General features: G+C 54.8%; 1 protein-coding gene across 1 annotated transcript; it reads right to left on the bottom strand.

Annotated features, from left to right (window-relative positions):
* Nucleotides 1-278: 278 nt before the first annotated feature.
* On the bottom strand, nt 279-16,576 carry ADAM8 (ADAM metallopeptidase domain 8). Its single transcript, XM_026040687.1, has 23 exons — nt 16,513-16,576; nt 15,142-15,251; nt 10,913-10,989; nt 10,548-10,626; nt 10,230-10,306; nt 8,845-9,031; nt 8,263-8,328; nt 8,108-8,176; nt 7,421-7,590; nt 7,217-7,298; nt 6,324-6,472; nt 5,887-6,064; nt 5,046-5,135; nt 3,932-4,127; nt 3,512-3,611; nt 3,175-3,358; nt 2,994-3,071; nt 2,686-2,770; nt 2,374-2,488; nt 2,077-2,254; nt 808-858; nt 504-614; nt 279-329 (listed from the first exon to the last, which is right to left on the bottom strand). Exons 1-23 carry the CDS (start codon nt 16,574-16,576, stop codon nt 279-281), a joined length of 2,547 nt encoding a protein of 848 aa, XP_025896472.1.
* Between the last annotated feature and the right edge of the window lie 3,706 nt (nt 16,577-20,282).

Genomic DNA, 20,282 nt, shown 5'->3' with positions numbered 1-20,282 from the left:
TTAGGGATTTTCCTGGAGTTTGGGATTTTCCAGTCTTGGCACTGTCCGTGTTCCTAGTCTCTCCCAATGACWGTGAGCTCCCAGCTCATGGCTCTTCTTGGTCAAGCCATAAAGCTAAAAGTCTCTTAAGGCACAGCTCAAACATCTGTAAACACTGGTGGCCTCAAGGGAAGGTCCAGCAAGTGATTCAAGTACCGTTGAAACAAGACGTGGACGTTCTTGCTGTCCCACCCCAAGTGCCGRCAACTCCTCCATTGCTGTGATGGATGCGGCCTGGGTCACCTCCGAGCCGTGGGTGGCTTCAGGGCCACCTTTGGGGTGACACCTCTCTGAAACACAAACGGATGTGTCAGTAGAGGAACGAAGGATTCCTGTACTTCACAAGGTCCCCTCGTCCTCCAGTGCAGAGCCGATGTGTGGACAGGAGTGACTCAGGGTGATGGCTGAGCCACCTGCGCACAGTGCGCTCAGGGGGCCACAGGATGGGCCGTGTTGCAGCTCACCTGGGGCATGAGGGGGCCTGGATGCTCCTGGGACAACAGGGCTGCGGGTTTGGCAGGAGGGATGGGGGGTAGCAACGGTCCTTCTCCCGCGGTGCAGCRAGGCCAGGCAACCTGTCAAACAAAAATAATGACAGGGCAAATTGCGGAGACACAGGCTCCATGGCCATGCTTGGTCTAACCTTGGTCTGCCTCCCCAGGGCAGTAACTCAAGATCCTGGCCGTTCCCTAAGTGCTAGGCTCCCCAGGCGCCGTCCCCCATCTCCTCCCCTGCAATAAACTCAACGCGATGGGAGCTGCGCCCTACCTCCTTGTTCTTCAGCGCTGGGAGAGGCTTGCTGGGTGCGCTGGGCTTCGCCTGTCGGAGGAAAGGAACAAAGCAACCCCCTTGTTTGAGTGACGCCCACTGGGGACAGGAAACCAAGCCAGGCTTTGAGACAGAGGGATGACCACCCCAGGGAGATGGGCAAGTTGACACTGCCCATATGACACCTCAAGGGCAGCCCCATCCTCAACAAGAAGGTGCTGCTCGGGAGATGCCCGCCTTTGAGTTCCACCTCCCRAGCAGAGATGGTGAGTACAGAGATTTAGGAAAACGGTTGGTTTCTTGCTGGCCACATCTATGATGACACTGCCCCAGCTTTGGCTTTGGCCGCCGGAGTGGGGAGTTTTCATGTTCTCGCGCTGCCCCCAAAATAGCGCATTCGTGCTTACCTCTCTAGGAGCCAGCAGAGGCTTTGCAGATGCTGGAGGCAGAGGTGGTAAACAGAGCATTGTGACACCCTAGAGCGGAGGAGAATCAAAGAGCTGCTGCTTTGCCCCAAGGCCAGAGGGAGGCCACAGAAATATTTGGAGAGTCCGGTCACAGGTAGTGACAACTCCCAGTCCTTGCAGGCTAATTTCYGTGGTGATCTACCCTTCATCAGCAATGTGGGCAATCACCCAAACGCACCCAACAAGTCTGGGGATGCTACAAAGCAAAGCAAGGTGCTGAGGGCAAGCGGCAGAGCCATGGGCTGGAGAGCTCAGCATACTGAGCAGCAGAAAACCACCAAGAAGTGGTTCTGGCCCGGGGCAGGAAGGACAGGGTGACTGTGGGAACGTGGCAGTCTGGGTCCCGAGCTAYGCAAGAGGGACACGGAGACCCTGGCAAGGCCCCACAGAGGCTTGACCTAGCCTGAGGCACAAGGAAATGGAAGAGTTCTTGGGTTGATCCACAGAGGGATCATGGATTTGTGCAAGCAGAATTATGTCCACATGAAGGACAGACTGCCCCCATCTATAACAGATGGAGATAAGCCAGGCTTATCCACTGGAGATAGGCTGTCTCAGGCCTGGCTAAGAATGACTTTTGGATGCACTGGGTGCCATGCAGGGATAGCTGGTGGTTACCTGAGATGGACGGACTGGAGAGGTTGGAGACATCATCTGAGCGGCTGGCGCAGGAGGCTGTAGGATCAGCAGAAACAGGGCTGAGGTGTTGCATGGCCGAGGACACCATGCAGGCTTGGCACCRTGTACCACTTGCCGCAGGCTGTTTGCAGCACATCTGGCCAGGTGTGCTCTGGTCTCCTACCTCTGGAGCTGGGCGGCTGGGCCTCACGGAGCGAGCACCCTGCAGGTTCGAGGTCGTGGCGAGCAGGCTAGGGCTGCCAATGTCATCCCGGGACAGCTGGCTCTGCATGGGCCGCTTCCTGCCACCCTCCTGGAAGAGCGGGTTGGCCAGGCCGCGCGCAGCACTGGTGGAGATCCGCCTGCAATACGAAGGACCAGCGTGGCATCGGCAGCTTTGTGTGGCTTCAGACATGACCTGCAAAGCCCCCTTGGTGAAAATTCCCCTCTATCTACCTCAGCAAGGCAGCTGGAGGCTTACCCTTTCCGGAAGAACCTCTTCCCACCGCCTCTGGCGAGCACAAAGCCTCCACCGAGCAGGATACTGGAGAGTGCCAGCACCGCCAGGACGGCCGCCATGACCACGGTGCTGCCCCCTGCGGAGACCCAACCGCTGTGAGAACGGGCACCCCCAAGCCCAACACACCCAGCACGGAGGGATGCCCATGGGCACCCATGGCCATGGGTTGCCCTTCACCCCCAAGCTCTCACCCGCCGCCCACCCCAGGCACGGGTGCGAGGAAGCTTTTCCCCACCAGCTAGGCACAAGGTGGGGGGTCTCTGCACCCCATACCCGTGGTGATCTCTGAAATCCTCTGCTCACAGTACGGCGCCGCCCAGCCCGGGTCGCAGTGGCACTCCCGCTTGTGGTTGCAAACCTGAAATCAGAGAGGGCCGAGTCAGCGCCCGGGGGCAAATTGCCCCTGAGCGCTCCAGGAGCTGGGGCTGTCGCCAAGCGTCTTGCCTTCCTTTGAAGGCCATGATTCAGCCCTAAATTCAGCAGGGAGTCTCCTGCCCTTGTGCTACGTTCAGCTGAGGAAGGGTGTCTGGACACCCCACAGGCAGGAGCGATACGGGAGCATGTGAGAGGGCTGAGCATACCCCGTGGTTGTTGCATTTTGCAGAGCAGTTCTTGTTGCCRTAGACCAGGACATTCTGGCAGCGTCCCGCATAGCAGACCTGCAAGAAGGCAGGTCTAAGAGCAGAGCACGGCATCCATCAGGTGCCGCATGCAGCCAGGGGCTCTTCCCAGGCGTCCCCGCAGCCGGGCCTGCGCACTCACCATCTCCTCCCCACACTTGGTGCCTGTGGGCACCAGCTTGAGGTTGGCCACGGTCCCGCTGGCATCGTTTTCAGTGATGGCTGCTTTGCATTTGAGGCGGTTAAAGGAGATGTGGTATGAGCTGCCACCGATGACGGGGTGGGTGTTCTCGCTCAAGCACAGCAGCGTGCCGCACTTCACATCCCTGCCGGGGCGGGCAGAGGCAGCCGTGAGTGCGGGAGCACCAGCCGCCAGCCCGRGCTCTCCTCCAGGGCACGAGAGAATTGCCAAGGGCTGAGGACTTTGCTCCAGACCCCAACAAAGGCCGTGGCCAGAGCCAAGCTGCTCCATTGCTTACTCAGGGCTGCAGGGCCTCTTTCCCGACTCAGTGAGGCAGTGGAGGTAGAGGTTTTGCGCACTGTTGTAGTTAAAGCAGGCATCGGGAGCCACTTGGGCAGCTGCGGGACACATAGAAGAAACGGATCAAGCAGAGCCAGAGCCTGCGTCATGCCAGCAGCAGCTGGCACAACCCACACGGCGTCACCAYCATGGCAACGCATGGCTCAACGTCAACGTGGGAGCAGCAGCTCCATCCACCCCTGGTGCTAACATCTGCCTGACTCCGCAGTGGCTGCKGGGTCACCTTCCCAAAGAGGGCGGTCCTATCATCTCTGTTAAGGCTGCAGAAGTTGGCCATGGGGYCAACCTGCAGTGCAGGAACCAGCTCTGGACAACTGTGCCCTTTCTCCGCGTGCCTGGGGTGACAAGGGTGCCTTACCTGCTCCCCAGAGCATGCGGCACTGCTCGCCATGTGAAGGACATGCCCCGTTGTAGCAGTAACCATTGCCGTGCTGGCACGGGATGCCGTTCTCCTGGAAGACGTCCTCCGGACACTCGGGGCTGAGGCCGGTGCAGTGCTCAGGCAAGTCACAGTCGTTCTTGCTGGCCCGGCACAACGCGCCGGCGGCCTTCACCTGCACATAAAACAGTCTGTCAGAGATACGGTGGCTCCCTCTGCACCACATTTGAGCCCAATTCAGCCTGCACGGGATGGGGATGCCACCAGGCCTCCAACAAGCTGTGCTCGTGGTTGGGCATTGCTCAAGACATCCTGTGCTTTACCTACAGTGTGGACTTGCACCAGCTCCTCTTACAACCTTTTCTGTTCAAGTCAAAGCATTGCCCACATGTGTGCTCAGAAACGAGTGCGGAAAGTTGCTTAACTTCCTCTTGAACAAAAGAAGCAGAGCAAGCAGGTAGCTTTCCCCAGCTGTGGGCAAGCTCTCCCTATGTTTTCCAAATACTTCTCTCTTTTCCAAGTGATTTTACCCTGCTTCAGGGGAAACAGAGGTATCTGGACTCAAGGATGCCAGAAACAGAAGGTGTCTTATCTGCCACACAGTATTCTCACCCAGAATGGTGACTGCCAGTGTAGCAAAAGTGCCACATGGGAAGCATGATTTTTCCCCCAGACTGCCTGGTGTTTTTTGGCTTTGGATGGGCTGCTAGAGGCAGAGAGGAGCATCTCCATCTTTGGGTGTTTTCAAGACTCATCTGGAGAAAGCCACAGACCCACCACYATGTTCTAACTACCATGTTTTCCCTCTTGTGTCTCTATCTGATCAGATCACGAAATAGCATCCCAGCAGTGGATCATAAAGGAGGTAGGAGTTATGAAACAGATGATTTTGAAGGTGACAAAGCCACTAGAGAGCAGCATGGTCCCCTGTATCTCTCCAGAGCTCGTAAGGTCCTTCAGACTCACTCAGGTTTTGCATACATGTTGCCTCTATCAGGGAGCCCCCAAGGTGCTCGGGACAGGACCATGTGCCTGCCAGCTCCCTTTTCCTTTCTAAGCACATCCCCTTTGCCACGGTGGAAGCTGGAGGTACCTTGCAGTCCTGGCAGCACTCTCCACGGGCACACTCGGCTCCCTCTCGCAGCTGGCACGTGGTGGCATTGCAGCAGGGATCAGAGCACTCCTGCAAGGCAAGAAGGCACAGGGACTGGCCACTAGCACTCTCTGGACATGGTGCAACGCTCTCATGAGCTGCTCACACACGCAGCAAATAGCTTAAATTTCACTCTACTGGACAATGAAACTGGGGCTGCTCAGAGTCAGGCATCCACCCTGGGCTCAGTGGCCTTTCAGCATCAGATGGGAACGTGTCCTTGGGGGAATCCGAGAAAGCAAGTTATAATGGTTGGTTGGTTTTGGTACAGGAACCACCCAAGAGCCTGTTTGCAAGAAAGTTGCATGTTCTTGAGATGGAGGCAAAAGGACCTGTTTTGGGGCCGCAGACCCAGGCTGTCTGTAGAGGTGCTGCAGGAAAAGGAAATGCATTGACAACTAACAAATATCGGCCTTCCTTTAGCTGCAGGCTCCCAGGAGAAAACCCCACTACCACAAATCCATGCAGGGAGAGTCAGAAGAGCTGTCACCGAGGGATTTAACACAGGCACATCACCGGGCAGTTTGTCTCAAATCTTCCCACCACAGCACAATGATGCATCTCAGATGTGATGCTCCTAATGGTGAGGAKAAGCTGAGCRAGGCTTTTGAAAGAATGCCATGCCRTGATGACCCCTTGCTGGGATCATCTTTTGGTTAGGGAATGTYCTCCCAGGATTATCCTTCCYAGGAACCCTCCCACAAACATCACATCCAGTTACATGCAACCAGCACATATCAAAGCCCTCCTTTGCTGGCAACCTCTCAGTAAGTGATCGTACCTCCGGCGCGCCACAGTCGCACTGCTCTCCTCGCTCTACAAACTGGTTCCCACACACGGGCCCCCCGTACAGCTCGTCGGCCTTGGGGGCGTTCAGCAAGCAGCTGGTCCTGGGGTCTCCGAGGAACTGCCACATGTCRTGTTCGCTGCAACTGCTGAAGAGCTTGGGGTAGACCAAGCTTAGGGGAAGAGAAATAGGTGATCACAACCAGAGATAAGAGCCATGGGGCCTTTGCAGCTGTCATCCCAGACAGCAACTGCAGGAACTGTCTCCAGACACAGGTGTAGCTTCAAAGACTGGTTATTGAAGTGGTCAATGTGGATCTAACCTCAGATGTCTCAAGAGCTTCACCCTAGGTCTCACTGGGACAGTGCCACGAGATACCTAGAGACATCCACTACATCCACTAGGGCTATTCCCCTTTCTCGTTCACTCACCCAACACTCGCTGCCATAACACAGCCTCCATCAGCTTTGGGGACAGGACAGTGGCAGCTAGCAATGTCTTCATCATGAGACATCCCCAGATTGTGCCCCATCTCATGAGCCATGGTGGATGCAGCACCAATAGGATTCTCACTGTGGTCCTGTGGGACAAGAATGAGATTCATCTGTCTCCTTTGARCAGTATCTCTGAGAGGCCCATTGCTCTTCAGCAGTTCAGTGTCAGGACTTGGTGCTGTCTGCAATTCATTTCCTAACATTATCATGCCAGCATAAATGAAGATGAAAGCTGGGCTGAAAGCTGAAGATGAAAGCCCACAGTTTCTGGAGATCTTCAGACTGGGCGCTCAGGAGTGTAAGACAGCAAGTACATATATATATGTACACGTATATATACACATGTATGTATATACAATATGTGTATATATAGTGGCTACCCTGAAATGAAGGCTTTATGGTGGTTCTGGCTCATGTGCCAGAGGACACCATGCCTGGGGTGAGATGGAGAGACTGAGGTCTGAGGACTAAGGTGCCCAATGAGGATGACTGAGGAGGGCGTGTAAACCWCGTCCTAACCATTGGAAAGGCAGTGGGAAGAGCCCTGTGTCTATGGAGAAGCTCTGGGAGGCTCTCCGGATGACTCAGTTATATCAGAGGCCTGCTCAGCGCAGGTGCCCATTTCTGCTTCCCACAGCCACCCTTCCCTCTGGCCATTACACATCTCTCAGAGTCAGTCCTTCCAGGATCTCTGATGCCAGGGACAAGATTTAGATCTGGAAACATGGTCTGGATGAGCAGAGCCCAGCGCCTAAGCCCGCACATTTGCCGCTGCCTGATCATGGGGTCACTGCTGCCATCATGGGGCATGCCTAGGCAGTGAGACCTACCTGACTGACACCACCTGAGTCCCTGGTGCACATTGCAAGCTTCTTTGCGAGGCCTACGGTTGTTCCGTGGAAGTCTATGCCCCTGTGGGAAGAAAGCATGTCAATGAGCACGTGACCCACAAGCTAACAAGGGCAGAAGGCAGAAAAGGTGCCTGGGTGCCCAGGGACCGCCAGGGCAGATCAAGTCCTGTCTGATGCCCCTACGTGATGAGCTGGGCGTTGTCGTGTTGCTTCTTCTTCAGCAGTTCTGTCTCGCGCCAACGGAGGAAGTTGTCCAGGGTCACTTCTGGGTTGGGACTCACGGTGATTTTGTCCTTGTTGTTCCACACCTCTAAGCCAATCAAGGCCACACGCAGGTGAAGAGACTGATAAAGCTGAGACGGGAGAAACCCCAGAGACAGCGCTTGGATTTAAGGTGCACGGCAGAGGAAAGGTCCCATCCACCCCAGGAAGGTCCCATTCACCCCAGGATTCAAGCCCAAGCTCACTCGTCAAGCAATACCAGACTGACATCCCGAATATATTACAGACCCTGCCACAAAGCAATGGGACCTATTCCCTTACAGASATGACTAGCAGAGAGCTCTGAGGCAGCCTTTTCTTGCWCTTGAGGATCCATCAGAGAGTGTTYCTTTTAATATCTGCTTTGCACACGTTGCTGGCCACTGGATTTGGTCACTATCTAGTAGACCACCTAAGGGATTTGAGATTTCCTCCAGCTCTGTCATTTAATCTGCTTTGTTCTCTACTTCTTGCTTCACTGCCATATTCCTTGACAATATTTTTCTACTTGTMCAGCAGGAAGCCTTCTCCTATAGGGGGTGGGGAACCGTGCTACACTGTGGGGTCTGCACACATGCAATCTGGGCAGATCACAACCCCYGAACTCACCTTGTCAACGTGGTTCACGATTTCCTTCATGCGGTTCTGCACCATGCGCAAGTCCTTGTACTTCCTGAACTATGGAAAAGAAATTGAGAGATTTCCAGGCTGCCTTCCACCTGGGAAGAGAATGCATTGACAAGAACCAYCTCCCCCTCTCTTACCTCCTCGTTGTCCACTACCAAGATCAGCTCCACATACCGAGGCCCTTTGTGTAACGGAGCTGATTTCTGAAAAGGAAGATGAAAATGAACTCAAGAAGGAGCTATGCAGCTTGCCATCCCATGGAATTTGTTAGCTCCTGGGATATCTTCTTGTCCTACTCAGGATTAGTAGCTCTCCTAGCTCTGACTCCTGATGATATTTTGCAGGGTCTTTCAGACACCTTCCAACATACAAAGGAAACCTCCAGCCCRCTACTGATGGAAGCACTAGAGAGGTTCTGCAGGTGTCAGTGGCATACAGAGAGCACCTGCATGGGTCGCACAGGGCAGCGGAGGGTTCATGGATAGACAGCTATTCCTGCTGATGGTACAGGATCTGAAGACTTGTTCATACYAGAAGCAAGGCCATTGAGACTGGTTGGAACCTGTATTTGGGTGCCCGATTGGCAACAGTTGGGTGGGAAGAATGGAGCATCATGAAGAGATGCAGTGTGGTCCCAATTCCTCTCCTGGCCTTTCAGAGACAGGCTCTTGGCACTTGCAAACTCAACTATGGCAAAGAGGAGCAATGTAGTTCCTAACCCAATGACGGAGCTTCATGGCGGCAGCAATTTTTGGTTCGTAGTCATATTCCAGGGTGGCACTAGACTCTTGGCACGTGCCACGCTTCATGCGCAGGTGAGCTGCTCTGTACACTGCGTGCCATCCGGCCTTGTCCTCACCCAGGGGTTCCAGCACGTAGACAGTCTCGTTTACATGGAAAAATCCACTGCCAAAACATAAGGACAGACATCGGTTCAAGTAGGGGTTACACACAGAGCCTCCAAGACAGACACACCTCATGTGATGCTGTTCTGAGTACAGGCCAACAGGACATGTCTGGACGCTGCACACACCCCTGGGACTAACTCTGATGCAAAACATTGCTGTCAAATCCCAGCTAGGAAAACACCCATTGCTTTCCCTTCCCTTGTCGTAGGCAAGATAATAACTTGGATGAGGTACAGGCCACTGCTGCAAAATGGAGCCCTCCTTGGACTTGCCCAGAGACGAGGGGCAATAGGAAACACGTTCATAGCACTTGTTCTTGGAGACTGTGGAAGTACAGGCTGGACAAATGGACAATTAGGAGGTGGAAAACTGACTGAGCTGCCAGGATGTCATGGCAGTGATCCATGGCTCAGCATCTGTGGACCAGTACTTTGGGCAGCAGAAATCTGCTGAAGCTCAGCAAAGAGTGCCTGATGCTGCTGGGTCAGGCTTAACGTGTTTTTTAACASGGCTGCTTATCAGCTCTGGCCTTCAAGATGCTTTCTGTAGGGTATTGCAAACATGAAGGAAAAGAGTAAAATCCGTCCCGATGACCACCACAAGTCTAATATAGTAATAAAATAACTGATAACAAGTCTAACAGTCTCAGCCTGCTAAGCCGAGACACGCTGGCAACCTTATAGTGAAAGTACACCGGCTGGGCTTGTTGTGTCTTTCTGAATCTGCATTATACCCACATCATACTCCACTTAAGAATCAGGCTGAGAAGTAAGAGTCAAGCTCTGGCTCTAGGGAGCTAACTCACAGCTGGCTGCCTGTGCGTTTTCATTCCAGGCTTTAAGCTACTGAGGGCATACCTTCAACATTCCCACCACGCAGAGAAAATGGACCTTTTTTCGCACCTCCCCCTTCAAAGTTGAGTTCTCTCCTCCATCAGGTCAGGCCCAGAGGACAGGGGCTTTGCCACAGYGAGTCATCATTAGACCCTGCTGACTCACTCAAGACTTTGTCACACAGGCTCACCCTTGCACAATGTTTACTCTTTCACGAGAGGCACTGCAACGTGCAGAGAAAATGAGCAATGCCCTTCTGGGTCCTGGTTTGGTGCTGCCCACCTGGTGAAACTGCTGGAGCTGATTCACTTTTCCTGCTCGCCCTTGCCCCATTCAGTGCCCTTGGTAGATCAGAAGTCCTACCTGAGCCCGTTGCAGGTGCTGATGCTGGCTGCTGAAACGGCATACCCCTGAACGTGACCTTGATAAAAGCAATGATCCTGCAAGATAGAAAACAGATGTGTCAAGGCAATCTGCACCATACTGGACRCAGAGAGAAGAGCTGGAGATGCTGAAGGGTTCAGGGCAGCGACCTTCAAGGAGGGCAGAGCACACCACACTGTGTGCCAGCAGCACCTGCACTTTGCCACCTCRTCCTGAAGTTGAACTGCACTGTCAGTGGAGCCTTCCTCACCCTAAAACCCACTCTTCCAGGATCCCACTGCAATGCAAGCCCCATACCTGAATGTCTGGTTTCTCTATGATCTCTGTGCCATCAGCTGAGTAATGTGTCTCCGTGTAATGCCGTCCAAGCAGCTCCCTGCAAGAACAGGAAAGGGAACATTAGCACTGACAACTCCTTTAGGTAGACGATGGGAAGGTGATGTGCATATTGCAGGTGGGCTCAGCATAACTCTGGACCTCACAGGTGAAATCCTGCCTACCTCATCTGCGGCACAGTGAGACCTGGATCTAGAGGCCGAAGTGCCCCTGGACATTATATTTGGATATAACAGGCCAGGACTTCACAGGGGAAAATGAGTATTTGAAAGCCATGTAAACAAGTCTCCCAGCCACTCCAGCCCTCTCTGCCCACTGGCACTCACGTGTTCTTCTCCAGGTGCAGGACATAGTCCTTGCCTTCGGCATGGATGCTGTAGAGGACATGGTCTGGATAGATGCTCTGCATGAAACAAAATGCCAGCACAAACCCACCGTTACCAGGAGCACAAATTGCAAAAGGCTTATATTTGTCCAAATACATCCCAAAACACACACCTAATAAGGCAGGTGACTGCGGGATGGGGACTGACTACCTGTCTTGTCACTGCCCAGAGGCAACGTGCACACTCATCCCAAAGGCACCCAGCAAAGACGCAGGAAATTAGAAGGAGCGCAAGAAAGTTTCCCTACAAGAACGCAATCCCAGTGCACGCTGAGATGAAGAACGAGTCATGGCAGCGATGAAGAAGAGAGTCAGCAAAGGCTGKTTTTCCCTGTATAACACATGGCCAAAGACAGGCACACAAGGAGCTGAAATTTCGTGCTCCTCAGTCGCAAGAGCTCTTTTTTGGAATTGCAATGGGCACTTGCTCATGGACAGAACATGAAGCTCTTCAGTGCACAAGTGTTTTTATTGGTAGAGACTTCCTTATCTGTGGCTGATCTAACATCATGAGCTCTATTGCAAGTAGACTTAGGACCAATTTGCATCAGATATCTCACAACRTCGCCAAAGTGTGGGTGGAAGGAAGCTCAAGGAATCTCTGGTCCAACCTCCTGTCGCTAGCACTGGGTCATGGTAACCCAGTCTAGCCCTGAAATCCCCAGGACAGAGAACCAGCACCTGCAAGGAATGTTCCCCCTCTGGAGGAAAGCACCTCCAAGGGATGTTCTCTCCCTGGAGGAAGAAGTGTTTTCTGAAGTCCCATCTGTGCTCCCTTGTGATGTCCATATTTCCATGGATGTCYGTGGATGCTGGACGCCAGAAGGATCGATACTATCCACTAGAAACCATCTCAGCAGCACCACAGGGAGACACCACATCCGCTCATCCCCYAGTGTGGTGCTCCATGTCGGACTCYGTCTTTGGCGCCACGCGGGACCTCCTCACCCACCGCACCACCAGGGAAAGGACGGGCTCCCTCAGAGCATTTCCTCAGCTCTTGCAGGGGCCTAATGTGAGAGACCACGYGAAAGGCAAAGCAGCAGCTCCCTGCAGGGCCAGCATTCCTCCTGGATGAGGTGTTCGCCTCTCCCCAAGGAGGATGACAGTAACGATTAGCATTTGAAGGCTCAGTGCTGCCCCGAGGGCATCTACGAGCAGAGCAGACGGGAGCTGGGGTTAAGCGGGAGGTCCTGCTGTCTCAGCACCGCAGTCACATCCAGCTAGGTCAGGGAAAGGCTTTTCCGGTGAGTCAGTCGCCCTCAATTCCACCCCGTCTATGAAAACCTCGCTTGGAGGGCCAGGCTGCTGGCCACAAAACGTCCTCTCTGCACGCTGAGCGAGTCCCACCGGGTCTCCTTGGAGGTAAGGCAAGCACATCCCTCTCACAGCATCAGCATCTTGCTGCCATGGGTCCCTGCTACGTTTCTCTCTTACCGACGGGTGTCTCGGGTGACGTGGCSTCCCCTTCCTGTGTCTGCCAACAAAGCGACCCGTTGTTTGTGCTGGCCATGCCAGAGCCAGCAAAGGCCTTAAGAAATCACTGAAAAGCTCTTGGAAGGGGGGCAGGGGGACAGCAAGGAGAAGAACCACGGTGCAAGTTTAAAAAAATAAATTAAAAAAGGACAGAAGAAAAGAAAGAAGAGATGAAACTTTCCTGAAGCACCTCCTCTCTGATGAGTAAGGGTTTTGTAAGCACTCCAAATGGGAAGGCTTTGAAAGCAGAGCGGCTCAGTCCTGCCTGTGCCAGAGCCCCACTGACCTCGTGGCAGTSCCGAGCAAGCAAAGGCAGAGCCGCGCGCACAGCACACGGACAAGGAGTTCATTCCAGCTGGTTTGGTTAAGAGGAGACCCGAAGAGCTTGCAGAGGATTCAGCTGTGATTGCTCTGTCCCAGTGCAGCACAGGGTATTTCTTGGTCTGGTGAGAAGAGGCCACACGTCTCCCTGGGACAGGGGAGAAGGGCTCCCCACACCAGGCTGATTCTACCTTATGGTGGGTATCAGCAGAGCTGCATCACCRAAGAAGAGGGGAAGAAAGCAGGTCGCTGGGCCACTGCCACCCCCTGCCCCAGCTCCAGCCACACATGTCCACCTCGCTGAAGAGGGACTCACTCAGCTCCTCTGAGCTCAATGCTCTCAGCAGGCATCCGCCTGCCCAAAGAGTCTTCTTCACCCATCCCCTTCCCTCAGGGAAGTTGTATGTAGGCTTCAAGTGGGATACCAAAGAGACTCCCCTCCACATCTCCCTGCCACCCTGTGTCATTGCTCCACTTGTTCTTCTAAGTCCCAGTGATTCCTGCAAAGCACTGAGCTGAGCTTGGCGAGAGCTTTGCTTCCTCCATCCCGGCAAAGGATTCTCCTTCTCCTTCTTGCCTCATCTGGCTTTGRGGCACGGCAAGGAAAATCAGTGGTGATGTGTAAGTATAGGGTGACACTGGGTCCTATGGCTAGAAACAACATTGTCATCAAAACACGTCTCTTGAGTGTGAGGAATATACAGATGTCCTCCACAGACCAGTTTAACTACAAAACCCGAGATGTCGCCTCTACTCAACTTCTTCAGGTAACATCCATTTAACCAACTGTCTCAACMCAGCACTTTTTGAAGGTCCTTCTCCTCCTCTGTTTTCAGGTCCCTTTGTGTGGCAAGTCTACACACACCCTTCTCACACCCTACCCCTGCTAAGCAAAGTTGATGACTCGGGGTAGGAGGGCAAAACCATGCCCTTTGCTGAAGGCTGGTGTCTCAGTCAGTCCTGTGATGCCAGAACCTGGTTTCACCCAACTATTTCGTTTCCAGCCTTGCACAGAAACTGCCCTTTTGGTCACCCATCTCCATTTCAGAGACGGTTTTATTGGTGGATCAACCCCACYGAGAACCACGTCCCCAGCCAACATTACCAAGAGAGCAAACTCAGGGAGGAAGAAGGAAGAAATACTTCAAATGGCAGGAGATTTTCCATCCTTAATACATCAGCATCCAGGCGAGACCCGCACCSACGGTGACGCTGGGGACACGCAGCTCCAGACAGCACGTCCCCTCCCACACTGCCGCGTGCCCGTCTACATGCCCCCAAGCGCTGTGCCCATGGAAAGGAGGAGGACGTGCAGTTCGGCRAGCTCTCTTTGCCGTGGCATCAGTGCCGGGGGAGAGAGAGAGACGTTCAACATGCCTGGCACCAGATGGTGCCTCTAAATAGCCGGGGGAACGTTCATCTCGTGGACAAGTTTAGGTTTCTGGAGCAGAGAAAACAGATGCTTTCAGGGAGTGTTTTTGAAGCTATTTGACGAGAGAAGGGTTTGAAACCCTAGTGAACGTGCTGTAGGAAGAGCTTACTAGGAAATGAACGTCCTCAAMCTCCCAGTCTTATCAGGTGCTAAAGTCAAGGCTTTTTTAGCACAAAAAAAAAAAGAGAGAGAGAGAGAGAAAGAAAGAAAAAAAAAGCCATGTGTTTAGCTGAATTTCACTTCTTTTAAGGCAATGAGGGAAGCGTCCTTGAGGTCAAGGCCACAATCCCAGGAAGGCCAAATCCAAGGGCTCAAAATGCCTGAGTCAAACCCCATTCCCTCCCCCTGAGTTGTGTTTTCCCCCTCTCTGCCTCCAACAAAAAGCACTGTGGTTTTTTCATGTGGGTTTCTGAAACTTTCTGATTCATGCTTCCCTACCCCAAAGGATGAAAAACTGGCTTAAGAAAACACAGCAAGCGAAACACTTGTATCCCAGTGAGACACCACAAATCAATGCTTAGGAAAAGCAGACATCGCAACGTCGGCACCAGTTTGCAGGAGATGGTAACACTGTCCAGTGTCTCCTGGCGATCAGCAGCAACTCTTTTGAGCCGGGACAACCCAAGGAGCACTGCTCTGAGCCGATSATTTGACATCTCTGCCATTTGGGATCGCAAAGAAAAGGCAGTGCAAGAAAATTCTCCTTGTGTCACACACAGGCTGAAGGATCTCCAGCTCTGAGCCTCACTCTCTGCTACCTCCATGCCAAGGACACTTTCGAGGTTCCTGCCTGTTCGGCTCCCTGGCTTTGCAGCGTGGGACTAGGGACAAAAAGCCAGCTGGGCTGGCTCAAGCCATCGGCTTAAATAGAGGCTTAAAGTAACAGGGCTCCCCTCTCCAGCCAGCTGGGCTGGTGGTGTTTGAGAGGTGCCGCTACTCACAGACTGTGCGGAGAGGTCCCTCCTGCCCCGAGCTGCTGGCAGCCTGCGCGGCATCACCGTCTCGTACCGCTCCACGTGGGCCAGCTTCTTCTCGAGGCTGACGGAGACACCTGCAAACGTCCAAGGGCGAGAGCTTTGGTCATGCTCAGAGCTGGGGGGACGTCRAGGCGCCAGCGCCCAAGGGGTGAAATTTTTCTCTCCCCAAGGTGACAAATCCATTCAGACCCCCAGGGAGCTCTCCCAGGAGCCCCAAACTGGGACCTCTCATCACAGCCACCTCTGGACACCCATGCATGGTGGCCGGCAGCACCCCCGGCAGCTGGGCAGACAGMGGGGCCGGCGCCGGAGCGGAGCGCTCCATCGGTGGGTGCCTGGCAGCCGTCGCCCACGGAGCGCGCGCGGGAGCCAAGAGCCTCGTCAGCACCCGCTCGGCGGGCTGAGTCACGCTCCCCCTGCCAGCACAGCGCAGACTGGGGATGACAAGCTTCCCTCTCTCGGTGAAGGCTCATCCAGGCACAATTACATAATCCCGCCAGCCCCATCTGCTCGGGGGGCTCCGGAGCTGGACCCCAACCACATCGTGCGGTGGCTCCAGCAAGGCTACAAGGGTCACCCCCCGCAGMGAAAACACATTGGCCGGCGAGATAAACACAGTCTTGCTCCCAAGAGCACCCATGGAAATAGCTCTCGGTGCTTGGGCTACAGGGGTTGAAGGTCTGGCATTGCCGGGCCATGACCGGACCTCTGCAGATCTGCTGCTCCCTGGAGAACTGGAGCCAGGACAGACTGGAAGTGGAGTGATCCCCACACTGCAGTGGGGATCATCGCAAGCAGCACCCACCGAGGGGGCTTTCTCTGTCTGTAGGACACAAGCCTAGTGCTCAGCCAGCTGAGGGGGGCACCTCCAAGCCCATTTTCCCACCTTTGCCCTCTACCAACTTCAGGAAGAGGATGAGGACGCTGGGATTACCCAGACACAGAGTTCAGTCCGCTAGATGAAGTGACTTGGAAAGCTTCCCARGAGCGGCAACCTCCTCCCACCAGCAATCCCGTGCCCAGCCTTGCCACTCTCCGCATCCCTGTGTCTAACTCACGCCGGCAGATCCCAGCGCTTCCCCGAATAAGTCCTAAGGGCAAAATCCGCCCCTTGGAATCCGCGGCAAGGATGCTCCTGGGGGAAGCATCCCAGGGGGTAAACAAACAAACGAGAAATACAAAGCACACACCCCAAAACGCCTCTCCGGTGTGGGGGCTTGGGCAGCCGCGTTTTGATGCGCAAGCGCCGGCAGCCTCCGCGAGGCTCAACCTGCCCCCCGGCCCCGCCACGCGCCGCGGAGCAGCGCGATCCGCTCCGAGGGGCTCCGCACTCACCGTGGCCGATCATCATCATCATCATCATCATCCGCAGCAGCAGCGGAGTGGGTGCCGGGGCCATCGCGTCCGGGCTCCGCCGCTCCGCGCCGTGAGTCACGGCGCGCCGCAGCCCGGCGGGACGGGACGGGGCGGGACGGGGCCGCCCCCCGCGGGGTGGCCCCGCGCCCCGTGTCTCCGGGGCTGGGTGGCCGTGGGGCGGGGGCTGAGGSGGCGGAGGGGCAGGGAGCTGGAGGATGCGGGGCAGGTCTCTACGTCCCGGGGAAAAGGCAGAGCCCCGGGGCAGCCCGTGCTCGGAGCACGGGGAGGAAAACGCTCCGTGGCCACAGCGGGACCCCGAGCCGGGTGAGGGGGAACACAATCATCATCTTCCTTCACCATCCCTATTTCTTCAAACTTTCGGTACGCTCCGTAGGTCTTGCCTCCTCCACCTCTCCCCATGCGCTCCTGGGGTTTTCACCCAGTTGTGCTCCCCACCCCTTCACTAACATCTCTTCCTCAGCAAAGCAGCTAATTCCTGCTTTTCCCCTTACCCGGAGGTCTGGCAGAGGGGACAATGCCCCTGGGGCTCTGGGGACACGATGCAGGAAGACGCCTCTTCGGCACAGACTTGGGACACTTTCACGGAGCGTTGGGGCCAAGATCCATCAGAAAATGAAGCCATTGAAAGGCTCTACACAGAGCTCAGAGCCGTCCCTTTGGCTGCTGTCTCTGCACGGAATCAGGGCCACGTGCTGCAGCTTCCTGCCCTGAATCACAGGGAAGGGTTTCTCTCCCTGGAGATGGAGCAGCTGCAGAAGAGACCGTGAGGGATCAAGGGCAGCGTTTGCACTTAAGAACAAATGAATAAATAGACAGACAGACAGACAGATGGATAGATAGATACAAAATAAAAATAAATAAATAAATAGACAGACAGATGAAAATAATAAATAGATAGACAGACAGATAGATAGATAGACAGATAATAAGAGGGTCAGCAACTTTGTTCAGAAGTTATGGGCAACTGCTGCACCAGGATGTGAGTGTCTTGGAGCAGCAAACCAAGTGAGGACTAAAGAAAAAAAAAAATCAAACCACCACAGAAACCCGCAAAAATCATACTGAGACCAGCACTGCTGAGCATTTCCTGGTGCAAAACGGATATGCTTTACAGACAGAAGCAATGAGGTCATTGCCAAAGAGACCGGCCAGGCCAGAAGGCTGCTGCTTGGCCAGCTGATGTGGCAGCTCTGTGTGTGCCTCGGCCTGGCAAGAAGGGCTCCCCTGGACTCAYGGTCCCTGCTCACTGGGATCAGTCTGGAACCCTACAGTGCTCTTGGTCTCCTGTATTCTTGGGTTTGGGTCAGTGGGACTCAGCAGACAGCTGAGTCAGAGCTTATGGCTCTGTCACCATCCTGTAAGGCCCCACACGTGTTTGCAGAGCCCGTGTGTAGCTCCAGGGGCCGCCTGGTTCTTCCTCTCTTGGGGTTCATTACGTGGCCTCCTTGTTCATACTGATTTCATAGTCATTCCTTTGCAGAAATGGGCTTGAAGCGATAGGTTTTGGAAAAGTCTGGGGTGTCCAGGGTCACGTGCTCACAGCTAGTGCTGGGGCCAAGGAACGCCAGGCTTTGAGTCTGAACAGGTAAGAGGGAAGTCAAGGGAGGAGGTTGCTTAGATCTACCTATGAGAGGACAAAGCTGTAGAAGAAACGCCTCCAGAAGAAACACCAAATCTGCTTGTCCCCCTCGCCTTGAGCTTCAGGCTGGGTTGGTTTGCTGCCGCTTCCTGGAAAGTCGCRCTAGGCTGACAGAGATGAGCAAGCCCTTGCAGACATAGGAAGAGAGGCAGCTGCGGTCTGGCCAGGGTGCTGTGCGATGACCCCCCTTTCCCTCCCCTCCTTCCCATGCTTTGTGGTCAGAGCTGGCAGGACGAAAGGCTGAGGGCTGAGACAGTGAAGGCTCCATCTTGACCCCTCACCAGGAGGCTTCCCGTGCTCGTAAAAAGACAGAGACAAAAGGGACTTTTCTGGGGACCTATGAATTTGTTTCATCTTTCTGCCTGCAGCYTTTCTTTAGTCCTGCTCTTAAAAATGGATATTTATGAAAAGAATTAGATAAACATAGCTCCATGCTTCTGAACAGAAAATTGAAATCCAACCTCTTGGCATCACAGCTCATTGAGGAATACAAAGAAGAGACAGGGAGAGAAGCTGAGCGGGTGCCAAAGTTGGCTTTTCATCTGCTTCCTGCTTTTCCTTCCAGACGGTCCCTTCTGAACTAGCCCAGTGGTCACCAGCTCTGGACTTGTCCGGTCTCTGGCACTGAGGCCCTCACCTATCCTAACGTGCAAACTAGTAGACTGTGCCTCAAGGTGCCACCTGGGAAAGGCCACCTTGCTTTGGAGGATGCTGGGTGCAGGACCTGGTCAAAAATCCATGTGGCATAAAGGTGAGGATGCTGGCCCTCCTTAATTTACTAGTACAGGCATAACCAATACCACCTGCTAAGCSCAAGCACGCTTCTCTTGCAATTCCCAGTCAAGATGTGCATTGGTGTTGGGCTCGTGCTATGGCYGCTCACCAAGGCAGCGGGGAGAGCCTCAGGGGTGACCACCCATGCCGAGAAAGTTCAAGACAGGTCTTGTCAGCTCAAGGTCTTGTCMGCTGGAGGTGGCCAACTAACCCCACCACCATCACCACCACCTGGAGCAGTGACATGAGAGTCCTTCTCCACGCTATGCTTGGCAGATGTGTTCTGCTGCAGTGCAGCCCTCGTGGAGACACCGTGCCGAGCCGGAGAAGCAAAGCCGGGAACGAGCAGCCGTTGTGGGCTGCTGCAGCCTCCCCAGGGCTCGGCAGGCAGGGCTGCCTCCCGCGGGGACGTCCGGAGCCCTGAGTCACCACCTGGCMGAGGTGGCGCCCCTGTTTCCTGCTCGGATGTGGGTGCCGCTCACTCCCTCTCCACGCCAGATGTGAGGCAGTGATTTCATTGGCAGGAAGCGAGCTTGGGTGAGGCGGCAAGGGGAACTGCCTGGKGCTGAGGGCCGGGCTTGGGGCCGCTCTGCTCCCTGCCCTGCCCGGCGCGGGCCCTCGGCTCCCAGCGACGCTGCCGTGCTGCACGCAGCAGCTGCAGGGATGTTCCTAGGCAGAGCTGACCACAGTGAGCCCAGGCGCTCACTTCTCCTCCTGCGCCTGGGGCATCAGCAAGAAGTGGTGTCCCAGGACACCCTCAAGGAGAAATAGTGACCGGCTGAGCTGCCAGGAAGAACGGGCTCGTGTTTCCATAGGGTTGCATCCCAACAGGCAGCGTTGAGGGCTACATGCAGGTACCGGCAAAGCAATAGCAAACACAGGGCACGATGTTGGTTGCTGGCCCCGGCCGCTCAGCACCGGAGCTTGGAGGTGTCTCTCGCCGCGTGCTCCGTGCGGTGCGAGGTGCAGGAAGCGACGYGGCTCCGGATGCGGTGACGCACAGCCACCGAGTTCCCACCACCCTGGGGAGGAAGCGGGTTCCTCGCCCGGGTTCCCGGCACGCGTCTCTGCGCTGCCCTTGCTCTTTCCGTCTGATGTCCTTCCTGTTCCAGGAGTTATGGTGTCAGAAGGTGTCATGCTAAAATAGCCACCAGTTAGAGGCTAGCGTGGACTCCTTCGGATGTGTGCAGCTGTCTCCTGAGCCTGCTCTGTGCCCAACTCAAGGCAGAATGGACAGAAATCATGCTGCAGTTAAGTTGCGTTCGGGCACAGAGCAGTTCCAGGGTTTCTCTTAATCTCTGCTGCTTTTAAGAAG

Source organism: Nothoprocta perdicaria, unplaced genomic scaffold (genome assembly GCF_003342845.1).
Source record: "Nothoprocta perdicaria isolate Ctin4 unplaced genomic scaffold, notPer1 scaffold_260, whole genome shotgun sequence".
NCBI lineage: Eukaryota > Metazoa > Chordata > Aves > Tinamiformes > Tinamidae > Nothoprocta > Nothoprocta perdicaria.
Note: the sequence above shows the minus strand (reverse complement) of the source record. Positions and strands in the feature narration are given on the sequence as shown.